At 40.6% G+C, this 24,255-nt stretch overlaps 1 protein-coding gene across 3 annotated transcripts in view; it reads left to right on the top strand.

Annotated features, from left to right (window-relative positions):
* The first annotated feature begins 4,725 nt into the window (after positions 1-4,725).
* The window catches only part of FNDC3A (fibronectin type III domain containing 3A), a 110,673-nt gene continuing 91,143 nt past the window's right edge, over positions 4,726-24,255 (top strand). Inside the window, exons 1-2 of one of the 3 annotated variants that reach the window (XM_084201464.1) lie at positions 4,726-4,782; positions 21,669-21,797. In XM_084201464.1, the coding sequence (XP_084057590.1) occupies positions 21,696-21,797 (102 nt within the window). In that variant the 5' untranslated portion in view covers positions 4,726-4,782; positions 21,669-21,695. Of the gene's footprint in view, positions 4,783-4,852; positions 4,937-21,668; positions 21,798-24,255 lie in introns of those variants that run through there. The other 2 variants (XM_084201463.1, XM_084201465.1) reach the window with 2 other exon arrangements.

Consider the following 24,255-nt stretch of genomic DNA (forward strand, 5'->3'; position numbering starts at 1 on the left):
TTAATTTGAGTTCTAAACCATGTATTTCATCTTTGTGTGTATGTATTTTGCTTTCCCTGTTGGCAAATATACATACCAGAAAAACAAGTGCCACACAATTAAGTTGCTCTGTCATAGGTGCTGCAGTGAATGTTTTTGAAGTCTAAATCATTGTACTAAGATTAAAAAATTTTGACTCATTCATTTTTCTTAAAGAATTTGGTTTGGTTTAGCACTTGAACACCTTAAGTGTGCAATTTCCATACCTATTCTTGTTTTTCAACACCAGTTCTAAGAGTAATCCCATTGAAATCAAGGGAATTTCTTCCAGAAAATGAAATTAATCAGTAGGAGGGAAATGGCAGATTCCAGCTAACCCCTGAAGTTAAGAAAATGCAATTTCCCTCAAATTCCTGATTCTGTGTTGGAGTTACTTCTGTAATGTGGAGTTGGTTGAATTTTGATACCTCTGATGGAATTAGTATTTTTCATCCATTTAATCCTCCCTTTCATTTTGGTATCATCATTTTAAAGTTTCAGCTTGTTCAATCCTGCCATAGAATTATTTACTTCATCATCCATGTCCTGAAAAGCAGGTGAAGAAGACTATGAGTTGTGGATTTGTGTCCATCAGTGTTTTGAAAAAAGCAGGGTAAAATATATCATACAAGACTTATTCTATAACGAGTGTCAAAAACCAGTTATAGACATGATAAACATCCTATTATATGCCATTCCTCAATGTTTTGAGTTCTACTAATTCACCAAATTGTGTAAAAAACACAGCTGATCACTTCAATTAAATCTGAGATTCCCTTTTCCCCACAAACACTTATTTTACCATTGAGGTGAATCATGCTTAGCATTAAACTGCTGTCAGCAAACTTTTATTTAGATAAAAAACTCTGATATTGAAGTTGGATTTTTTACAGTTCAAAACCTTTCATACAAATCAGAAACCAGCAAAGAGTTTATACTGATTGGCAGCCTCTTTGAAAGCAATCTGGACAAATAAAAGAACGCTATGCAGCTCAGGTGAAGACACAGTATGCCCAATGACACAGAGGAATCGGTAACTCAATTTTGTGATAATAAAATTTTCTCCAACTTTTTTGCCAACACATCAAAATTAAACCTCATTTACCTTGCTACTATCTACAGCAAGTTTACTTTCAGGTAGTGATAGTCATACATTAGTTACTTGTTTTAGAGAAGAAGCACCAGCTGAATTTCTTTAATTGTTGTGTATTACACTGACGCTAGTTGTCTGGTAGAAGACAGCAGTGCTACAGAACTCATGGCTGTCCTAGCGCACAGTCCATCCAAACTGCTGTTCTCTGGCCTGTGAGATCAGGGTAAATGTTCCCACTAATGTTTTCAGGTGAAGTTTAGAGGACAGACCTGTTCTTAAAGACTCTGTGACGTCTCACTGCAAGTCTGCTGATCTACATCTGGCTACCACTGCCCTTACAGGCTCAGGAATCTGTGACAGCAGCAGAGCTGCCTCTACTGAGAGAGGTCACCACTGTCCTTCCTTGCAGAGTTGCTGCAGGTGATTACAAATTCAGCTGAAGTATGAAAATGGCTGTTCACTATGAAGGCTCATGGCCTGTGTGAGAAACTTGCTGAACTCTCCAACTTAAGCTTCATTATTTTAACTTTAGAAGTGGAGGTTTTCTCCATTTAACTATTGAATCCTCCATAGAATAGGTTGGTTTTGAAGGAATCTTAAAAGATCTAGTCCACTCCCCCGCAATGAGCAGGGACATCTTCAAATAGATCAGGCTTATTAGAGCTCCATGCAAACTAGACTTAAATGTTTCCATGGATGAGGTTCCTTGCAAGGATGGAGAGAATTGGAGGATTGGATCAAGTGATGTAGGTCTTGAAACCATCATGAGTTGCTCAGTTCTGGTCTCAGCACAAGATTGCTACCTGTATTGCTGGATAAATACAACTCAATGCAAACCTGAAATAATGCCTGTTGCAGCACCAATTCTTCTCAGTTGTCTGGAGACAGTAACTTGGTTTGACTGAAAAAGCGAGAGCCAGAGAAGGAGGGCATTACAATACATACAGCTGTATGTTAAGAGGGTACTCTGCAATACATTTTTGTATTTGTCTCCTCACCTCTCCCCTGCTGGATTTAGCTACAATACAATACATCATTAGCACTTGGATGTGTATCTGGTACATTACTGTGAGAAATTCTGTCTTGAATGAGTCCTTCTGGGAAGTTCTGGAGTGAACGAAAGCAAGAGCATTTGGTCAGTCATCTAGAAGTACCTGAGAACCATATAGGAAACTTAGGTTTGTAAATAATTCCAATCTAGTTTAGTTTTGGTTTAGAAAAATCCATTTATTCACAAGTGCCTAACAAGAGACAAAGAGATTCTTATACTGGTTCCCAATGCCTTCCACTCACTTTTAATATTATTCAGAATGGTTTCTAGATGACTTTAACCAGGTTTCCAGCAGAACATGGAATTTCATATACACTTATTTATATACCTGTGAGCTAAAAAGGAAAGAAAAGGTGAAGGACTGTGCCATGTAGTGCAAACTTACACACCATCAGGACCAGCGTTTGGATGGGAAGAAGAGCCCTAAACACTCTCATCTATCCCCTGTCCAAGCTCTGTGTCTGCACCCATACACCCAAAACACTGCACAGATTTCTTGATTTTACCTGCAAGGGAAGTGTGGGGGAAGCAGCCCTGGGAAGCCAGGAGGAGGAATGAAGGGATGAATGGCTGGGAAGCCAGGAGGAGGAATGAAGGACGTTCCCTCCCAGGGCTCTCAGCAGTGGGGCACGTATAATCAGTGCTGCATCATCAGCTCAAACTGGACACTGACACAGAGCCAGGATCTGTTGCTGCCTACAGTGATGCCCATGGCCACTGCTGCCACCATTGAGTGGTGCCTGACAAAAGGACCTGTGGAAACCTTTTGCTGTATTCCGCCACAACTGCGAGCCAATTCTGGAAAGCCATACTGAAACTGGAATAAGGCAGGAAAATCAGTGATCTTCCAACAGCTGTAACTGGCAAAAATCTCCAGTGGATGCCCCTGAATGGTAGGACCCACTAATGCTGTGCAGTGGCATTTGTTCAGCCCTGACTCATAGACAGAAGAATGCCGCTGAATGAATCACCAGCAGCATTTTCCGCAGTATCTAACGAGGTAGCTCATCCAAATATTGATCAGTCCCAAGTCTCCCTAGTTTTTGAGATGTGAGATATCACAGCCTAGTATGCTATTCACCATTAAAAATCTGCATTTGGGAAAGGGAGGAACCAGGTGATGACCAAACATTGGTTGGTGCATCCTTTGTTGATAGGAGCTACTTTCTGCCTGACGTGAAGCTATCAAAATTATATGAACACTGCTGAAATGCAAGAGAAATAGGAAGATAGGAAGTTAATAACAAAGAGCTTAATTTAAGGCAAATTAACAAAACCACTTTATAAAAAACCTCATTCAGTTTGGTCCACTGCTGCAGAAGGTCATTGAGCCAAACACTGTAGTAAAATAATTTTGATCTACAACAACAGAAAGGGCAAACATTAAGCAAAGGATAATCACAAATTAGCATTCAGGACATCAGCTGATCATTGCAGGTGTTGAGGGAAGATAGTTCCTCCCTGCACAAGTGCCTGGAAAAGCACATTTCTTCCCCTTTCCTCTCTGAAGTTGGACACAACATGCTTGGGCAGCTGGCAGGGGACACCTCAGGTGCCCACAGTCCTGCCCTGCTGAGACTCCACCCTTTGACTTTCACTGCGATAATGTCTGTATAGGAAACAGACAACCCTTCCTACCCTTCACTCCACCCCAGCAAGAGCCCAGCCTAGGCAAACCCCATGGCTTGAGTTGCATATTGCAGGAATTATTACTGCAAAAACCACATAGAACAATGGAGAAGAAGCCTTACAAGAAGCAGTGCAAGTGGACCAGCGAGGTGGCTTTGGTGCCCAGTATCTCCAGTAAACACTCTTCTGCCATCCCAAGTGACTGCCATAACTGAGGGAACACAAAGTCATGGACTACATGAACTCAAAGGAGTTCATGTAGTCCATGACTTTCATTTTGGAAGGGTGGTCCATCGACTAATAGAATGACATCTGCATATTGTATCAAACTATGGGAAGTAGGATGGTGGCTAGTTGTATGGAATAGTGTGTGGGGTCTGGCCATGGTGTAAATAGCACGGAATGAGGGGTGGAATATGTGCTGGGTGTGGCTGGGATAGAGTTACATTTCTAAACAGTGGCTGGTATGGGGCTGTGTTTTGGGTTTGTGCTGAACACAGGGCTGATAATGTAGAGACGTTTTTGTTATTTGTAAGCAGGGCTTACACAAGCAAGCCCTGACCCCAGACTCCAGTACAGACCGAGGTCAAGGCCCCGGTACGACCAACCCCAACCCCGACCCCGACACCGACCCCGGCCCCGACCCCACGGACCCCACGGCCCCCCTCGCGCCCCCGCCGGCCACGCCCTCCCACAGACCACGCCCCCGTTAGGGACAAGCCCCGCCCATACGCAACGCCCCCGCCCCTCTCTCCGGCCGACGCCCCCGCCCACCCGCACGGGACGACTCCGCGCAGGCGCACTGCGCGCCAGAGCCAACTGCCCCCTCGCGGTCCCCCCAGCTCTCCCCAAAGATGGCGGCGGCGCTCCGCCGGGCGAGGCGGCGGGCAGCACTGAGGCGGCGGGGCGGGGGCGGCGGCGGGAGCGGGGGGCAGTGACAGCTGCGGGGAGGGCAGGAAGAGGCGGCGGAGCGGCGGCGGCCGGAGGGCAGGTACCTCGAGTGGGCGGGCAAAGGGGTGGGGGAAGCGCCGCCCCTGCCCGAGCTGCGCCATCGGGAACTCCCCCTGGCGCTCCCCGCCTCGGCGCCGCTGCCCGCTGGCGGCGGAGCGCGGACCGTTAGCCGGGAGAGCCGCGGGGCCATGGCGGTGAGTAGGCGCTGATGGCGAACCGCCGCCTTCCCCTCCGCGGGGCGGCGAGAGGGGTGCGAGGGGACGGGGGCAGCGCCGCTGCCTGCCCCGGTGCCTGAGGAGCGGCGCTCCCCGCCGGGCAGGACCGGGAGCCGGCACCTCCGACGGAGCCCCGCGAAAGAAACTTTGTGTCTCCCTCCCCTCCGCGGCTCGGAGGTGCCTCTGCCGGCCGGGGCGCGGGGATCCGCCCGCTGTCAGCGCCGGGCTGCGGCGCGGCGGCCGCGGGAGGAGGCGGTGGTTGAGCCGGAGAAAGAAGCAGATGCGGAGCGCGACCAGAACAGCTGAGCCGGCTGTGACAGGCGGGGAGGAGAAGGCAGTGGTGGTGCTCGACACCTCTTTCTCGTTGTTGTTGTTGTTATTGTTGTGGTTCCTCTCCGCCTAAGACGTAAAGGTTCCCTCATAACGCCCAGCTAAAGGGATTGAGCGTCTCTATGTAGATAAAACAGTCTTCCCGAAAACACGGTAATAATAATCTTGCCGACTCCTAGCAGAGGCGGTATTCTTTCAGCCAGATTTGCTCTCGATTCCCCGCTCCCTGAATATCGCCCAAGCTAAACAGAAACTTTTCGTTGCTTCCAGGCAACTTAGAAAGTGAAACCAACTAAAAGCAAAAATGAAACTTTTCAGCTGATTTTTATTGTGCGAAGTAAAGAAATTAAGCAGCAGAAACAAGAGGAAATGTATTTGGTAGGAGAAAATGTTATAAATGGCACCTCAAGACGTGTTAGTCATTTGTTTAACCCTGTCAAAGGCATTTTATTAGCCACCTTGCGTGTCAAGTGTTGTTCTAGAACATTTCGCGTTACGAAGTAATATCTGTGAAATGTTCTTTGTTTTTAGAATTTCAGTCGGCATTTGATCAAATACATACCTGATTAGAAATGCCTTAAATTTTCAAGGAGACTTAAAATCTCTAAATTTTTTGCTGCTGAGTACTTGGCAGCTTCTGTCTTAGAAGCTGTAGGAGCCAGTCCTGCTAAGCTTTCTGCTTTTAAGAAGCTATTTTGTTGTTATGGCAATGGGAAACTTTCTGCTTTATACAGTGTAGAAATGTAACTGATGTGAATCTGCATCCGTAGATGTGTTTATTTTCTGTGTTGTGAAATAGTATGAGTCACAGCAAATCAGTGGTCCTTAAAATTCAGAGAGGATGATGAGTTACATTTTTTTCTGCCTCTTTTTGTTTTTTAAGGAAATGATCTCAAATAATTATGAAATTTAATCACATGATGAACGGGGAAGTAGCAAGCTATCAGGTAGGGAGAAAGCTGTACGCACATGTGAAAGTCGGAAGTAGCTGAGTATCTCCAGCACTCAGTGTTGGCAAATTGGATGGAGTTCTTGACAGCCAGTGTTTCTGCTAAGCATGAGGGTACAAGAAGAGTGCTGGTCAAGTTTGAAAACATGGCATCTAATCTAGATTCGCTCTGTGTACGCAAGTTATCTTGTCACACATATATTGAATCTGGGAGTTGTTTGTGCAAACTACATTAATTCAAAATCATTCACCAGAATGACTTTTCTGGTGACTTTGGGGGAGGAAGTTGATGTGCTGTATGAATTCCACAGGGGCACTGGACACTGATTTTTAGCAGATGAAGCCCTGGTTAAGAGAGACAGAGATCCTTGTCCTCAGAAAGGCCAGGACTCAGTGATCTGTTGCTTAGCTCACTTGGTCAGGGGGTGAGCAATCGGCTTTGGGCAGAGTCACAGGCTGACTGCTGTAGATGATAATATTACAGCAGAATTAGGTGAGTGTCTCAGTTTTTTCTCAGGGCAAATGGAGCTCTTCTGAGGCTTTTTGCTGTATGACAAGCTCTGAGTGTATGAGTTTCATGAGGGTCAGGTCATTACACCCAGCACTAGTTACCCAACTTCAGTCCTTTAATGGCATTTCTACCTTTTTCAAGTGGAAGTTTCTACTAGTTTGTGAACTTAAAAGCTTTAGATTTTTATAGGCAGTGATGTAATGGAGCAGCAGAAACTTGGATTATGATTTGGACTAGTAACTCATTTGCTTTGGGCTGTTAGTCCTGGGCATCTTGGGATGCTTTTCTTTGTTAACATTTGCCTCGTGGCCATTTAATTTTACTTGACTTTGGACCTCCATCAGCTAAGTCAGTGTTATGCTGATGATTATTTTGGCTGAAGATCTCAAAGAGATCCTTTAGAATGGTTATTGCAGCTTTAACTGCTTAATTGAACATGTTTCTGCAGTGTTCTGTCTTAGGACTTGAGAAAAACTCTTAAAACCTGACTTCACGAGGAGTTCAAATTTTCATCCTTGTCAGTACTTTCTCCTAGATGGTTTTAACATCTAAATGCTTTTAGACAATGCCACAATTTCCCTTGCTGGCAGGTCACTTCTGCAATAGTGTATGCTGTTGTACATGTGTTGGTCTCTAGGAATACTGAGTGCTGGGAAGGTGTTGTGTGCTGCTGTTCTGATTATCTTTTGATGGCTCTGTCAGCGGCAAATCCTGTAACCCAGCCCTGTCCCCCTTTTTGGCGGGGGGTTGAACTGGCAAACATTCAGTCTTGTTCATTCCCAGACAGACAGATACCAGAAAAGACAGTTTTTGTGAGGATGCAGGCCTACTTCCTAGACAGTGTTGTTTGCACCATTGATGCTCCTTGTCAGTGCCTTCTGGAACCTCATGAATTCTTATCTTCTTCTAGCAACTTTGTATCTTTTTTTCACCTCCACTGTCTAATTGTTGTGGGATTTCTAGTTCAATCTCTGCTAAAATGTCTACAGATAGTGTCATGTTCCATCAATGCATTCCTGTTATCTAGGGTGTGAATTGGATTCTCTCCGTTACAGGTGTCAATAACACTTCTATATTTTATCATTGATTTCTTTAAGACTGTTGGCTTGGGGAAATTCCCAGGCAATTTGTAGTAAAATTCAACTTCAATTCAACTACAATTTAGAGTGCGTGAGTTGAATTGAGAGCTGATGTTTCTCCTGTAGGACCAGATCTCAGCAAAAATGGATTTGACTTGGGCTGTCAAGTTTTTAGCTTAACTAAAAGATACTGTCTGTATCTCAGGAAAGCAATAATAGTTGGGAATGAGTACACTGCTTTTTCTGTTCAGCAAACATGAACAATGTTTATTTTGCTCATGGGGCCAATGTTTCCCGAGCTACAGAAATGACTGTTTTTTTGCTTGTTCTTTGCCATATACAGTAAACTTTGAGCTTTCTTAATGCTGGTGTTCACTTGATGTCAGTAGAAAAACACTATCAGCCTTTTTCTTAATCTTCTCTATTCATGAAGTTTAATGGTTGTGTTTATGTCCAGTAGTATTTTGGACTGTCATCCTCAGGTCTGTATTTTGTAGGGCTGATGAGGTAGCAGGATGTTTAGGAAATGTCTGTAACACTTAATACTACTACATGTTCCTTGTAGGTTGTCATCTTTAATTGTTCCAATTAATTTGCTTTTGGTTTCAGACAGAACAAATATTTTCGAAGTAATTTTGTTTGCCCCCCAGAAATCTGGTCCTATTCCAGCTGCTGACACACTCTTGTGCCTGTAACCACTGAAAATCTGCAGACTTTTGCTTACCTGTCCTAGATGACTTTAATGAAATGTAAATTAAAATAGCATTTGCTATGCTCTTTTGTCAATAGTGAAATAGAATTTTTAGCTGTTCCTTTCATGGTGGGCTCTTGATGTACTCATTTGTTAGGTTATGCACTTTTTCTTGGTTGTATTGATAATCTCTTTTGGTTACACCACATGCTGCAGAAACTGTTGGTCTTCAGTTTGGTGGCACAGTTGTGTAGAGCACTGTGTTATTACTCTTCTTGGACGTATTATTTTAGAAAGCTTTTGTATTCAGAATTTCAGTAGCTCAAGAATGAAATATCCTTTTATTTTCTAAATACTTTATTAAAACTTCAGCACCATGCTCATTTGTGATGTCTTCACAGCACATTTCAAACTGAGTTAGAGTGGACCTGCTTAGCCCTCTTTGTTCATGGCTCCAAGTAAATTTTCACTGTTTATGTCTAGGCAAGCACATTTGTTGGCCTCAGTCTCATCAGACCTACCAATATATCTACCAGTGTTCTTAACAGAATTTATATTTTTGTCTCCCTTTAAGTTTTTACTTTTTCAGGATATGTGGAGCTTCTGCTCATGCTGTTCTGCTGTCAAAACATCGCTTAGGCTGACATTGGTATCTTCTCTTTTGGTTTAGTACCTCGGGCATCAAACACCACCCCTACACCAGTCCACAGAAGTTATCAGGAGTGCTGAATTCACCTATGGTGTACCTCCCCCCAGTTTTGCTGCCAGAGTTGTTCCAAAGCATTTAGGACGCATGAGAAGATACTCTGCAAAATTCTGCATTTGTAGACAGTAGAAAATATTGTACATCACTATATATTTAATGACTTGGGACATAGCAAGTTGTCAAAAATTAAATTATCTACAAGTTTGCAATCCCAGTTTAACCAGTAGAAGTATTTTTTATTAGCCATTAAGAAGAGTGCAGCACTTTCTAAGATGTAATAAATGTCTTCAACAAGGTCCGAAAGGATTTATACTGTGACAGGTATGGATAGGTAGTAACTTTATTCTGTAACTGGAAGTGAAAAGGAATATGCAGGGCATGATTGTTAACTTTACCTTCTGCATAACAGTTCTTTTTGAATCTGCTTTGAGTTTTTTGTACCTTGGTTGAATTTAAATCTATGAAGCTCAGTTCTTATTTGCTTTTGATTTTGAATAACTTGAAGTGAAAAAGAACTTAGCAAGCCTTGAGCTTTACTCTTACCAGCAGTAAAAAGTAAAAAAACCCCGTAGTTCAAAGTGTAAATAGTCCCTTGTAAATGGGGTTGAGTTTCCCCAGTGTATAGACCCAATGTCTGTGGTATACAGGATCCCACAAGCTTGCCCAGCTGTTGTCTCATTTCCCCTCACTAATGTAGCATACTCATACCAGGTCTTACTCCTTTGATTATAAAATAAATCCTTCTTCTCTAAGTTCCAGTTTTTAAACTGCAAGGTTTTGGTTTTTTGTAGTTTGTTGTCCTTTTAACTGGAAGAACTTTTATCTACTAGATAACTTCACAGAAGGAAATGGAGACAACAGAATAGCAAGTCACTCTGTGGCAGAGGAACACATTTTAGGTAGGGATAACAAATCAAGTAGTAATGGTCTGCAAAAAGTGTGCAGGTATCTGGAAACTAATCTGTAAGCAGATATTGAATGGATAAGAAGGTTCAGCACAAACTTTGGTGATTTGCAGTGTCCTGGCAATGAGAGAGAGCTGTGACTATAACTATGCAGTAGTATGTCAAAATACATATTGATAGCCTGTTAGGAGACTTTCTACAGTAAGAATAAATGTCATAAAACATAAGAGTTACCATGCCTCTGCAAATCCTGTAGAGTCTATTAAAAATAAATTGGGAGGACGGCACTGTAAGACCAGTATTTACCCATTTAGTCTACTATGAAAGTGGATTGAATGTACTGAAATGAAGTACCAAGTTAGGACTAAAAGAAGCTGTGGAAGTGAGCACTGACTGTTGGAAGTGATTAATCATAGATGCAGCTGAAATGTATTTTGTTTTAATCTGTTCAGGCTTGCTAATAACTTGGCTGCCCCCATTTAAGAATATTAGTTTATCTGTACAGTCCGCTCAGTGGTGGCATTTCAATGGTGAGGATAAGTTACCATAAATAAAGTACCCCAGTGCATTTAAGTATGTACATCATGGCAAGTACAGCTCAAAACAAATCAGTTTCTGACTTTGTGACTGTATTGTTGGTAACAAATTGACACCTATTAAACATTTCAACTTCTTATGTAAAAGAGGAAGCTAAGCTTTGTCCTCTTGACTTGATTGGGCAATCAAACTAGTTGGTCCCATGGTGTTTTGATTAACTAAAACTTTTCTAGGAGGATGGTGTGGAACTTGGGAGAAGAGGTTGCTAATATCACCTGAGAAATCTGCTCTTGTTTTGCTGGTCTTCCCCTTCAGTAGTTGCAGATACTCCTCTGTTGCAGAACTCTTGAATGAGTAGCACATTCAGACTTCAAGAGTTGCATTCAGCTGAGATCCTGATTGACCGCTGTGGGTTTTTTTTCCTTTGGGATACAAGCACTTCCTCTCTCTTTATTCTTAAATTTCACATTAACTTGTATATTTGCACATTTTTTGTGGAAAGTCAATCAGGAAGCTTCTGTGTTAAAACTGACCAATTCTTATAGGATTAATTTTAAACTGCATCTGTCCTACAGTTTAACTCATTTTGTTGACCAGTTGCTTGCAGTGGTGCAAGTGGGATCTGCTAGAACGATTTAGCAGAACTGATGTAGAGGAGTTTAAATTCTTGATACTAGAATGCCCTTCAAATGTGATTGTTAGGCCTCAGAACACATTTTCTGGTGAATTTTTACTCTTGGGAAGTAGATTTCATATGTCTGCCTTGATTTATCATGTTCTGTTATTGTCCTGTTCCTTATGGAAGCAGAGATCTACAGCTTTTCCAAAATAATCAGTGGAGAGAAGTTTTAAAGTCTCTTAGACTTGTAGCCTCATTGATCCTACGTCACCTTACATTTGGATAGCGCAGTTTTCATTTTTCAGAATGAGCAGGAAAAAGCTGTTTCATAAGAGTTCTTTAAAAGCTTCTCATTCTGCTTGAGTCATGCACTCTTTGTAGCTCCAACACCAGCAGCTGTCTCTGCAATAAATTTATTTCACTGACCAGTTGCAGGTCTTACTGTTTTATTAATAAAAATATATCCATATTTTTAGTTTGCCTTAAAGGTATCATGTGAAAAATTATTTTGGAAATTTCTCGTTGCTACTCACAGGCTCTGAGAAAAGGGAGTCAATGACAAATGAGGAAGTAGCTTGATTCTTGGCATTGAATTTGCTTGTTTTCTGAAAAACTAGGCATGTTATTAAACAGAAATGAAGGCAAAAGTAACAGTTAAGTGGGAAAGGCCAAGTTGGTTTTGAAGCCATGTGATTTTCAGAAAACAAACTGAAGGAAATCCAGTCTGGCAGAAGCTTAGAAGAATCTAATTTTGCTGGTATAAAAGTAAAACTAGGAGGGTTTAAGGAAATTCTTGAGAGTTAGAAGAGTGTAAAACAAAACATAGTTTAGATCAGTGTAGCATAAATAAAGTGGAATTGCATTGCTGATTTTTTACAAGTGGTGGAAAAAATACAGTATGCAGTTCATTCTCCTCATTTCTTTTTGGGGATGATTCCCATGAGTATCTAAATGGAAGATGTTCTCCAAGACAAAGGAGGTCACAGTATTGCCCCTTGTGTGTGTCAGTGCATTGGATTTATATGCCTGCTAAAGACTAGGTATGGGTTTGCACCTGGCTGCTGACAGTTTGCTCTTTGATTGTAAAGTGCATGCTATCAAAGTAGTTCCAGATAAAATTAACAGATAATTCCAATTTGTGTAAGGTTTGCACTTACCCCTTACTAAAAGCTTAGACTTCTTTGAAGGTGTAAGAGGAACAGGCAAATAAGTGGGGAAGTACAGAATTCTTCATAGGCAACAGCTTCAAGTTACACATACTTCATCCAGATAAGGATAGTGGATGTTTTTTAAATAACATAATAATAACAACAACATTTGAAACCAGAATGTGGTGTTTTGAAGTAGTTTCGGTTGCACTGGTCTTGCTGTGTACAGTCAAGCGTTCAGCACTTGTGCTGGGTAAGCTGAGCTAGTCAGTGTCCATGAACATATTGTGCCTTTATGGATGACTGGTTTATAACTGTCTAGTTTTCCTCTATGTAGTCTTCACCTTCAAAAGTTTAGTTTCCTACATCAGCTACTATTAAAAACTTAGCCTCTTTGGCTCAGATTCAAAAACTGCTGGCTTATGAATACAAATGCATTAAACTTGAACAGCTGGGGTATTTCCAATTATCTTCTATGCATTCTTATATAGGTTATAGTACCCATGGCATGAATGCATGAACTGCGTTTGAAACTGCTCCTAAATCATTGCAGTTTATAGTCTGGAGTATGAAGGTAACCTGACATAAGTATTAATTTACTATAGCACACTAAACACCTTCAATGCTAAGGTTTGCTGTTGTGAGGCTTGGCCATTCTTGCTCCGAGTAGATCGAGGGTGACTATTGGGCGTGAGACAGATCTGTTTGGCTGTTGACATGTGCTTGCATTTGCTCAGCAGTCAGTGTTTCCTTCAGAAGAGTACTGCATTAATTTTATGTCTTTCAGTGTTCATCTTCTGGTGGTAACATATGAACATAATGTATGAACAGAGTTGTGGATTGTGTTTCTCAGTCTTTGAGAATTATGTTGAGTGAGCATCTGTGACAACACTTGAAGTATTTCCATATTAATGGTAGAGTAGATATTGTAGATTTTTCTTTTTTTTTTGGATAGGAACTTCCAGTGCTTCTTAAAACCTTTAGCGTATCTTCACTCTTAAGTGACTGTCAGACTTTACTTTGTTGATTTACTTCATGAAACAATATTATTTTTATAATTTTCCTGTATTGCCTGTCTATGATTCTAGTATTATGACCAGCACTGAAGCCATTTCACTTTCACTGTACTTAAAAAGAGGTTGACAAATTAAAGAAAAATGTTCCTCACAACACCCTTCTTCTAAGAAAAAAATAACCCTCCTCTGTTCCATTGGAAACTATTTTATCAAGTGTTCCAGGAAAACATTTTTGAAACAGGAAAAATACTTTATCAGGAACAAAGTGTATATTTTAAATAAATTGCATATTAATTGAAATATTTAGTTGAGAACTTTTAAAGTTGCTGTATTGTAATTGCCACATCTGAGACTCTTTGACTGGAAAATGTGGTAAATGTACAGGGAGGGAGAGAAATTAAAATCCTTCTGCTCAGTTCTGATTCTTAAAAACAAACACAAAACTCTTCAGCATGCTTCATAACTTTAATAGTTCAGCTACAACCTTATGGATCTCTGGGTAATTATATTCTAATACGTTTCTACACCAGCTGCATCACTCAATCTGAGCTTTTTCCAGTAGTGCATTAAGTGATATTACTAACATCTGTTGTATATTCTTTGTTCGTTCCTCTTCACCCTAGGGCTGCATTGGAATATTCTAGAATTTTCCTCATTTTAGCATGTTTGTACGTCTTGGGCACTTCTATTTGTCCACTCTTTTCTCATAAGTTCTGAACTGGAAGGAATTGGCTTTTTTGCTTCAGCCATTTGAAAGATGTTTGTTTTTCAAGTGCATCTGCTGTCTCCATGTTGGAGAAGGCAGAATTAAAGCATTTAATGCATTAGGATGTAATGCATTGGTGTGATGGTTTTATGGTTCTTTAGGTTCTGTAAAATCATTCCTTGGTCTTTGGCAAAACCTAAGTGTTGTCACCTATTCAGAGAAGCTTTTATTTCTTACTGGAAGTTATCTGGACTGGAGGATGCTCCCTGCCTGTGGTTCCTGGGGGAGTGTAGCTGCATGAAGACGCAGGTGAAGAAGGAATGCACACCTGCTCTGCTGTGCTGAACCCACTGGGAAAGCACACCTTACGGCAGCCTGGAATTGGCAGCTGTAATATGATACTGCTTGAAGCATGTATGAAACTGCAGTACTGACAAATTGTGAAAAAGCCCTGAGTTTGTTACTTCTGTAAGAGCAACGTGCAGTTTGGAAACATTTAGTATTAATTTCATTAAGCCAGTTTCTTACACTGCACTCTTTTGTGTTAGGTGCTTTTGTCTTGTCCCTGCTTAAACTTGTGTCCTTGTGTTGTGTAGAATTCGCAGCTCTTCTGAGCAGCTCCCTGGAATAATGAAAGTTTGTGTCTGTTGTTCACTAGATTTGAAAGAATTAGGATGTGAAAGAGTATTAAGTTGCTGTAAGCATTGTGATGATATGTAGGTCGGTAGAGAAGCAGTACTCTGTAAATCATGAAAACTGAGGAAAAAACAGGAATGCAAGTTTCTCCTTCACTAGGCAACAGTGATTCCACTGTGGAGAGTGGCCTTATAAGTCCTCTAGTTGTGAATAAATCAATTAATTATATTTTGTATCAAACTCAATAACCAGAAGCAGTGAATCTCTAGGAAGGGAATGGTCCCTATGTTTTTCTTGTACACAGCACTGTTACTAGCTATAATTACATTTATCATGGTAGTGCCTATATCCCAGCTGAACTGGAAAGCTTGTTTGTGAAGGATGTCCATGTGAAAGTGTAATTTTTTAATTTGTAACTTTCCTCTAATGCAGCCTTCCTCTTTTAGGAGAAAGGCCAGATTATAAAGCAGTTCTATTATGGACAGAGTTATGCGTATGTCTTCCAAAGTTTGAGCCTTAGGTGTCCAAGATTGAGTTTTGATTATCATTGTCATTGTTGCTTTGAAATTTGAATTGAGGATCTGATAGCTTTTAGGAGCTTGGAGTCAAGCTGTGGTCCTCTCTCTGGGTTCTGACCTACTGTGAATCATTCAACTTTGGCATTATGTGTTGCATTTTGTTTGATTAATATTCTGGAATTCATAGGACAATTCTGCTTGACAGGGTCTTTGGAGATTGCCTTTTCCAGCCCTTTGTTAGGACCTTACATGGTCAGGTTTTGATTTTCTACAGCACTGGTCTCCAAATGTTTTGGTCATGCACCCTGTAAGTAAAGAATGTATTAAGCATGCACCTCCAATATATGTAATCTTTTAAATTATATGCATATGCTGCTTTATTGATATATTTATACAATAAAGCATATGGAAGAAAAATTATATGATAGAGATGAAAACCAGTGTTTAAAAGGGGTTTTTTTTCAGTGACAAAAAATATTTTCTTCTCATATGCCAAGAGTTTGTCTTGTGCTGGGGTGTCTTGTGCTGGTGATTAAGAATTTTGCAGCCTCTCAGGGCAAGGTATGCCAGTGCTACACCACTCTCATTGTCAAGGTATCTTTTTTTTTTTTTTATCTTTATGATCAGACAAAATTTCCAATACTGCAGTGCATGCCCATCACAGAATCACAGAATATGGTGAGTTGGAAGGGACCTGGCATGATCATAGAGTCCAGCTCCTGGCACTGCTCAGGACTCCTCAGGAGTCATGCCTTGTGTCTGAGAGCATCGTCCAAACACTTGTGCTTTTGCAGCACCCCTCCAGGAAGAGTTTGATTTAAGGCTCTTAACCAGCATCCTTCAGGCAGTGGTATCCAGCTAGCAGGTGACCCCTGGCTACTCTAGTGCTCTTAGCTTCTCCCTGTCTTTCATGGGCCTAAGCCCAGAAACAGTCTTTATGGCATTTCTCTTACACTGGGAGGAGGAGGAGGTGGCTGAGAAGAGAAAACGGAATGTAGTATTCCAGATTCCAGCCTATTACCACTGAATAGCAGGGAATAATCACCTCCCTCAGCCCGTTGGCTGTACTACTCTGCTAATACAGCCTCGTATGCCTTCCTTGCTGCAGGACATGTGCTGCTGTCTCATGTTTTACCTTGGTGATCCAGCTGATACAATGCTGATGTGTTTTTCAGAGACTATCCTTGAGATCAGCTGCTAGTCTCTTAGAGAAATGCTGATCCTTTGCATGTGCAGAGGAAATGCACTGAATGTACTGCCCAGTGATCTCAGCCTTACAACACTCCTTAACCCTCAGTGAACAACTGACTGTGAAAAGCAGTGTTGTATTGTGCTTTACAATTTGAGGGTAATGCCACAGGAACTATAAGGGACCAAATCTGAAGGCATTTAAGGATTGAGTTAAATTGTCGTTACAGTTCAGGAAGGCAAACTTGCTTACTGAACTATGGAGTGGAACACAGTTTGCGAGCTTTGACATCATTTTAGCCTTTTGCCTTGTTAGTGTAATTCATTCCTTAAAGGTTCCTCAGGCATAAGTCCTGGAGTATAAACAAATCACATCCAGTAAATTTAGATACCCTTAGTTTGTTTCGGCTTTGACAGGCTTCAGAAAACTCTTTCAAGATATTTTCAAATAGCAGTTCAGGTGGGGGTAGTGGGCAATAGCCCCACTTACAATGTAAGTCATATTGGTTTTAATCTCAAGAGACCCTATACTTTCCTTGCATTGTAGAACAGACTCAGGGCAGATTCAGTGTAGACTGAGTTTGCAGTCCTGAATTGACTTTGAATGTCTGCTACTGGTTCAGTATATGCAGTAGCAAGACAAGAAGTGAAATACTTGTTCATGCAGCAGTTGTTGCTGTGCATGAAAGAGTGTAGATTTGTAAATAAGCATGCATTTAATGCTCCACCAGTAGCAAATTACTTCTCAACTGCTTCTGTGCTTAGCAACTGAGAATTATCTCTCTATTCATCTAATGTGTCCTCTTCCTAGTCTGGTCCCTTGTAATGTCCACAAGAATGGTGCAGTGAGTAGGCCTTAAATAAATCCTTTGGTTCATCCCACATGTTACTTTACACCTTCTGAAGGCTGCTGCATCAAAGTTTTCAATAGTGCAGGAAATCTGATGATAGGCTAATGAGTTGTTTGTAGTGGTTCTGCAGGCTGAACCTTACCTGTTGTCCAAATGCAAGTTGTTTTTCTTGAGCTCTCATTAAGTCCTGAGTATATCCAGAAACTAGATGGAGTTGGAGGACAGTTACATCATCTGGGGCAGCTTTATGAGGATTAAGGCTGAAATTGCAGTATGCACATACTCTGCTTTCAGTATTTTCAGTATGGAACAACATGTTCAAGAAGTTGTTGCTCACACTTGGAACAGTTAGCAGCAATTTCAAGTCAGAAAATTGGAGACAAAGCTTGTGAAGTTATTCCAGTAGAGATGGTAGGTATTTGTAGCCAGAGGCAGGAAAAACATCCTCCCCTCCATGTTGCTAAGGGAGGTAGACCTGTTGATATAACTGATAAAGCCTTTTGGCAAGCTTGTGTTTGACTGTCCACTTTTATTATTCTGTCCTTGTCGAAATCAACCCTTCACAGGATTGTGTTCATTCTTTTTAGTTTTAGAAAGAGCATCTTTACCTTTATGCATTAATACTTTTTACTATGCCTAACTTTTTAAGCTATTCATGGCATTTTAGTTGACTGAAATAACTCAGTCTCTTATCACTGTCATTGCTTGTCATTTCCAGACTTCCTTTTGACTTCCTTTTTTTTATTTTTTTTTGAGAGGCAAGTTAAAAACATGTTTTGTAATGAGAAGCCAAGAACTGATACCTTCCCTTGCTATTGGAAACTCACATGGCTCAACAATTCTGTATTTACTGTTAATGTTTAAGGACTGTCCATTCTATTTTAATCCATCTGTTCTGTCTTTCTATTGAAGAGAAATGCTCTCTAATGCCAAGTAGGATTTTAAGGTTGTTTTTCCAGTCCACTTATTAGTACCTTTTTCAGCAATATCCATCACCAGAAAGTTTGTATGAAGTTAATTGGACAAGGTTTTTTTCAGTCAATCTTAATTGTATTTTAGTTCTTTACAAATAGCATCCAGTGTTGGTCTCAGATTATTGTTTGCTAATGGGACTAGATTGTCCCTTTTCCAACACAGTATTTAATGCAAACTACTTTTCTTCCAGACCTCTGAGACTTTCCTAGGACCCAGGTTTTTTGCAAGTCTTTTTCAAAGGTCTAGGTAAATGTTGTCAAGAGGTCTTGAAGCAAGCTACTGGGATCTGCTGATCTAAAGACTCTGCACACACTTGAGGTCCTTGCATTGAATGTGATATAATTTATTTCCAAGACATGTTTATTGAGCACTTCTGTTTGTCTTGACGCCAACCTTTAATCCATTTTAGCTGACTTCTCCTCCTACCACACATTCTGTCTTTTCAAATTGGTATCTTTCTTTGTCCTCACAGCAAAACAAAAAGGCACCTGCAGTGGGTGAACATGCCACATCTTAACTGTGCGACCGTATTATGTGCACTGACTTGTACGGATTGCTGCCTCCCAACTGCTGATGGGGGAAAGGCTTTTGATGAACGTGTAGTATAGACCCACATTGGTGTGAAGTTTAAACCTTTAGTCTTTGAGACTAGTTCAGTGACATTGCAGAGAAATCTAATATTGTATTGTCAAGGAAACATTTTTTTTCCTAGATTGGTTACACAGTCTGACAGGTAGCACTTTTATTGTTGTAGAGGGTGTCAGGAATATCATTCTACATAGTACCTCCTGTCAGGGTTTGTCAATGAGCAGTGTGTTCTGTCTCCAGAATAAATCAAATGCTTGAATTCAGACATGGAATTTAGCTATGTCCCAGTTAAGGCACTAAAGACTGGGTACTGAAAGTGGAGTGTTGACCTAAGCACCTGGGTGCCTGTGGGAACCTCATTTCATACAAATCAAATCATTAAACAGCAGTGCAGGAAAATAGAAAGCTGCCTAGTGGAAGAGAACCTGAGGGTGCTGGTCAACAGCAACTGAGCATGAGCCAGTGTGTGCCCAGGTGGCCAAGGCCAATGGCATCCTGGCCTGTATCAGCAATGTGGCCAGCAGAACCAGGGCAGGGATTGTCCCCCTGTACTTGGCACTGGTGAGGGCACACCTCAACCAGTTCTTGGTCCCTCACTACAAGGACTCTGAGGTGCTGGAGCATGTTCAGAGAAGGGCAGGGAGCTGGGGAAGGGTCTGCTAAGAGAGTTGGGGGTGTTTAGTCTGGAGAAGAGGAGGCTCAGGGGAGTCATTATCACTCTCTACAACTGCCTGAAAGGAGGGTGGAGCCAGGTTGGGATCAGTCTCTTCTCCCAGGTAACAGGTGATAGCACAAGAGGAAATGTCCTCAGGTTGCACCAGGAGAAGTTTAGGCTGGATAGCAGGAAAAAATTCTGTACAAGAGACCTGTAGTGCTTTGTTAGTGTGGGATTCCTCTTGTACTGAGAGCACTGTACTGCAGATTTCAACCCACAGCAGAGCTACAACATCCACCCTAGAGGGGCAATCAAGTGAAAGCAGTCCATTGGGTGGGATGAAGTTTTAGACGATGCCTTTGAGCAGTAAGCGGTACTGATTAACCAAATATCTCTAGAGCTTGGTACTGAAGTTAGTGCCGTTAAGCCGACTTTATTCCATTATCACTCCTTCCATTTTTCCATTACCATCAGGTATTTTTTTCATTTGAAGTTAATGCTGTAACTAGTAAATGTCTCTGTTTATGAGTAGACAGTATATCTGAACTAGAAGTTTGGAAGTCTTTGAAGGGAGTTTCAGTAGCTAGATGATACCAAGACAAAACTTATAAAAGCCTGTAACAATGCTGGCTGTCAGGCTGTATAACTCTAAAATTGTATTTACTTTTTTTTACCAGGCTACTGTAAGTACTGGCTAAGAGAGGCAATTCTGCTTTAGAAATACTGTACAAGCTTCTTCTCAGCCTAGTCCTTATGTCTATGTTTGATGTAAAGCACTGTTTCCAGATGCAAAATGTGATTAACTTGTGGGAATTCTGAATGTGCCATTCACCCCTAGTGAATTCTTTCCATCTGTCTTTCTGTTTTGTTAAGAAATATCAGTTCTCAATTCTTGTTGATCTAATTCTTTTTTATTTCAGAAGCTAAGTGTACTAGGTCTAGCTGGGATTGAGTTAAGACCAGTACAGTAAACCAATGTAATTTAGTGATATTTTTTTAATAAAATTAAATGCAATTTGAAAAGCAGCTTCTTAGACTTGCAGTACTTATTTCCAACATGGAAAAATGGTAATCTTCAGCTTTTTTTGGTCTTAATTCTTCCATCCAGTCTTCATATAGCATTAAGATGTAAAATATCAGAAAACATGTTCCTTGTGACTTGTTAATATAATTGAAAGGAATGTTCAGCTGAATCCTGCTTTCTGTAACCTTGTTATGTGATATTCCTCAGTTAAAGTGTATCACTGCTTTCATGGGCCTCTCGCCTCTGTGGCTTTTTTTCTTGTTATCAGGTTTCTTGTAACTTTTCAATGTGCGCAAGTGAGGGCTTTTTTGTAGTATGGTTATGGGGATTACAATTTTGTGTGTGGGCATTATCTCTTCCCTTCCTCCCCAAGTTTTAGCCGCTGATTAAAGGCCCACTGGTTATCAAAGTAAGACAGTTTTATTTCTGGATCTAATAAATTATAAAATGAAGATATGTCAGATTGTGCAGAATTAATAATAATTTATTATTATTATTATTCATTTATTTGTGCCTCACTAGGACATTTCCTAGTAATGAGTTGTCCCTAAAGTATTTATCCATTATAATAATAGGAAAAGTGGGTTGATTATTAAAAAAGAAAAAAAAAGTAAGTGTCCCTGTTAGTATATCTTGTTTTTTTACCAGTCACATAAACAGGGACACTATACATGTAGGTTCTAAAGCAAATGCGGTGTTTCTTTTCTTTTCTTTTTTCTTTTTACCTCTGTAGGCATTTTGTCAGCAGTGCCAGTTTACTGAAGCCTTGGTTTGTCACAAAGTTTAAAGATTCAGGTTTGTTAGCTCCAGGGTAGTGATCTATCATCTTCTGAGGTTCAGCCGCTAGAGGGGGTGTAAACCGCCCTCTGCATATAACTAAGGCTTCTACCAGCTGACAAAAACTCGTCTTCAGGCTTGTGTGATTGCTGCTTGTTGTGGAAACATACTTTCTTACGGTGTGTAATTTCATAATCTTCTTTTGTTGTTCTTGTTGTTATTTCTAAAGTGAGACAAGTTTTAAGGATAATTATTCAGAAATATTGATATAGTTTCACCATCTGAGTAACTTTCCTTTGCAGGTGATCTTGTGAATTAGTGTACCATCAATGATGGCAGAACATCCACCGTTACTGGATACCACTTCAATAATAAGTAGTGAAATCCCTCTTCTGACTTCCCCTATTGTTAGCGGGGATGGAGCACAACAGGTAAGGAAACATCAGTACTTTTTTTTTTTCCTTCCAAAACATCACTGACATGTTGATATTGTAAAAGATAATAATCCTTCATCTGGAGGATATTTGTGCTTTAGGTATACGCATGTGTTAGAGATTGAGGTGAAGGCAGAACTGGTGCAGAGATAAGATTTGTAAGACGTATGAAGCAGAAAACCTGTGTTGTGGAAGAACTTCTTCATGGAAGAATGGGACCAAATAGCTGCTAAGTTGTCAAGCCATGATTGTGTCTTAGTTTAGAAGTTATATATTTATATTACTGCATGATGTTAAGGTGAATAAACCTTTCCCTATGGTAGAACATAGTAGCTGGGGCACAACATGTGCTAATAACTATGATCTCCAGACTGATATTTGCTTACAACAGGGTAGCTTGAATGGTGGGACTTGCTTTTTTATGTTAGTGTCTGCCTGGACACCTGTTGAATTTGTATTTCTTGATGTCACTGCAACCATCTAGTGCATCAGCTGCTTCACTCAGATTTGTGTCACTTGTTCATGATGTACTTTTCCCATCATCCAGATCTTTAAAGAAGATTATAGTCCTTGTCTGCCCCAGTGTCAGCCACTGCAGTAGGTGACCAGTGGATGGCTGCCTGCTAGACTTTGCACTGCTGATCACAACATTTCAAGACCGGCATTTGGTCCAGTTTTCAGTCTACCTTGGTGCCTATGCTCTGTCTGTGTTTCATCAGTTTCTGTGTTATTCACAAGTGTCAAAAGCTTTGCTGAAATCATTGTAAACATTAGCTATGCTCTCCCCTCATTCACCAAGCTAGTAATTTCACTCTAGAAGGTCATTCCGGTCAGTCTGGCGTGATTTACCCTTTGTGAATCCTTAGTGACTGCCCCAAATCACCTTTTTGTCTTTAATGCATTTGGAAGTTGCTTCTAGAAAGCTTTGTCCGCTCATCTTCCCAGAGCTAACGGTGATCTTGACCAGTTTCTATCTGCCTGGGTCCTCCTCCTTGTCCTTTTTTGAAGATAGCACTGACGTTTGCTTTCTTCTAGTCCTTGGGATCTTCCCCTGTTCACCATGACCTTTCAAACACAGTTGATACCGAGTTACTTGTTCTGCCTTCCATAAAGATAAGACTCTCAGACTGTTCTGTTAACCTTACACTGTAATCATGAAAGATTTTGAGTCATATGTGAGTTTAAATGTTGTTTTGGATATATGTTTTCTTTAAAATGCTGTCTCTTTCTCTGACCAAGAAAGACTGAAACTGGAAAACAAGCAAAGTATTTCTTCAAAGAAATGAATCTGTGGGAGTTTATGTTAGTCTTCTAATGAAAAAAACAACATATATGCTGTTGTTGTCCTTTTTCATTTGAAACAAAAGGCAGCTCATTACGACTACGGTCTTAACTGGGACTGGTAGTAATCACATGTATTTTAAAAAAGAGAATTTTCATTGGGCATTAGTCATCAATAAAGAAAGTAATTTTCTTTTCTTTCCCCATTTCATGATAACTGGCAGTTTAGCACCACAACATTGTCTCCTGTTCGTGTTTCACAATGTTGAATGAAAGTTGCGACTTTCGTTCTCTGTCCTTTGCATTTGTTAGAAGATTCATAAAGAGTCAGCAAGTGCATTTGTTCAGTGGCAGGAAACTTCCATGGAAACCCTTTTTGCATCTGGTGATTTGAAAGCCATGAGTAGGTAGAAAATACTTTGTATATCTGAACTATGGGAAATCCAGAATGGCAGGGACTGTGTTGTGTGTCAAGGTTGCCCAGTTAAGACTTAGGCCACAGAAAGGTCAGGCAGTTGCTTATTTATATAAAACAGTCTTAAAATCATGTATGTTTGTTTTATATGGTGCTTATGAAAGGGGTAGATACTGCATCTGAAAGTCTGATGTATTCAATTACAAAACACTGTAGTGTTTGGTCTTTTTTTTTAAATATTTTAAACTCTAATATTAGTTCATTGTATTCCTTTGTTTTTCCTTGAACTTTGAAACTATAAGAAGGAAGAGGACTTTTGCCTTTATGGTGGAGTGACTCATTTTTCTGTAAGTCTTTCTATTTAGCTACAGTACACACATTTTGTAGTGGTTACTTCCTTGGTGTACGAAAAGTACTTCTCCAGTTCCTTTCGTAACAGCATTGGTGTTGGATTGCATAAAATATAACTTAACCTGTAGAGCTAGCAAAATTTGTATTCCTGCAATCAAAATTCAGACCTGTATTGTCCATGTAAAGAAATGGATATTCTCTTCTGTATTCATAGCGTATAAGTTGGTCTGTAGCCGAACTAATTAGTTTTGGTCAGTCCTGACTGAAAAGGTATTGAAAACCAGTAGAAAATTGGTTATTTAAGTACTTTGCTTCTGAAAACCAGTAGGAGATTCCTTATTTAACTATTTTGCTTCCATGTTGGTATTTTCTATGTTAGACTAGCTAACTCTATACTAAACTTGAAAG

Source organism: Fringilla coelebs, assembly GCF_963513975.1.
Source record: "Fringilla coelebs genome assembly, chromosome: 2".
Taxonomy (NCBI): domain Eukaryota; kingdom Metazoa; phylum Chordata; class Aves; order Passeriformes; family Fringillidae; genus Fringilla; species Fringilla coelebs.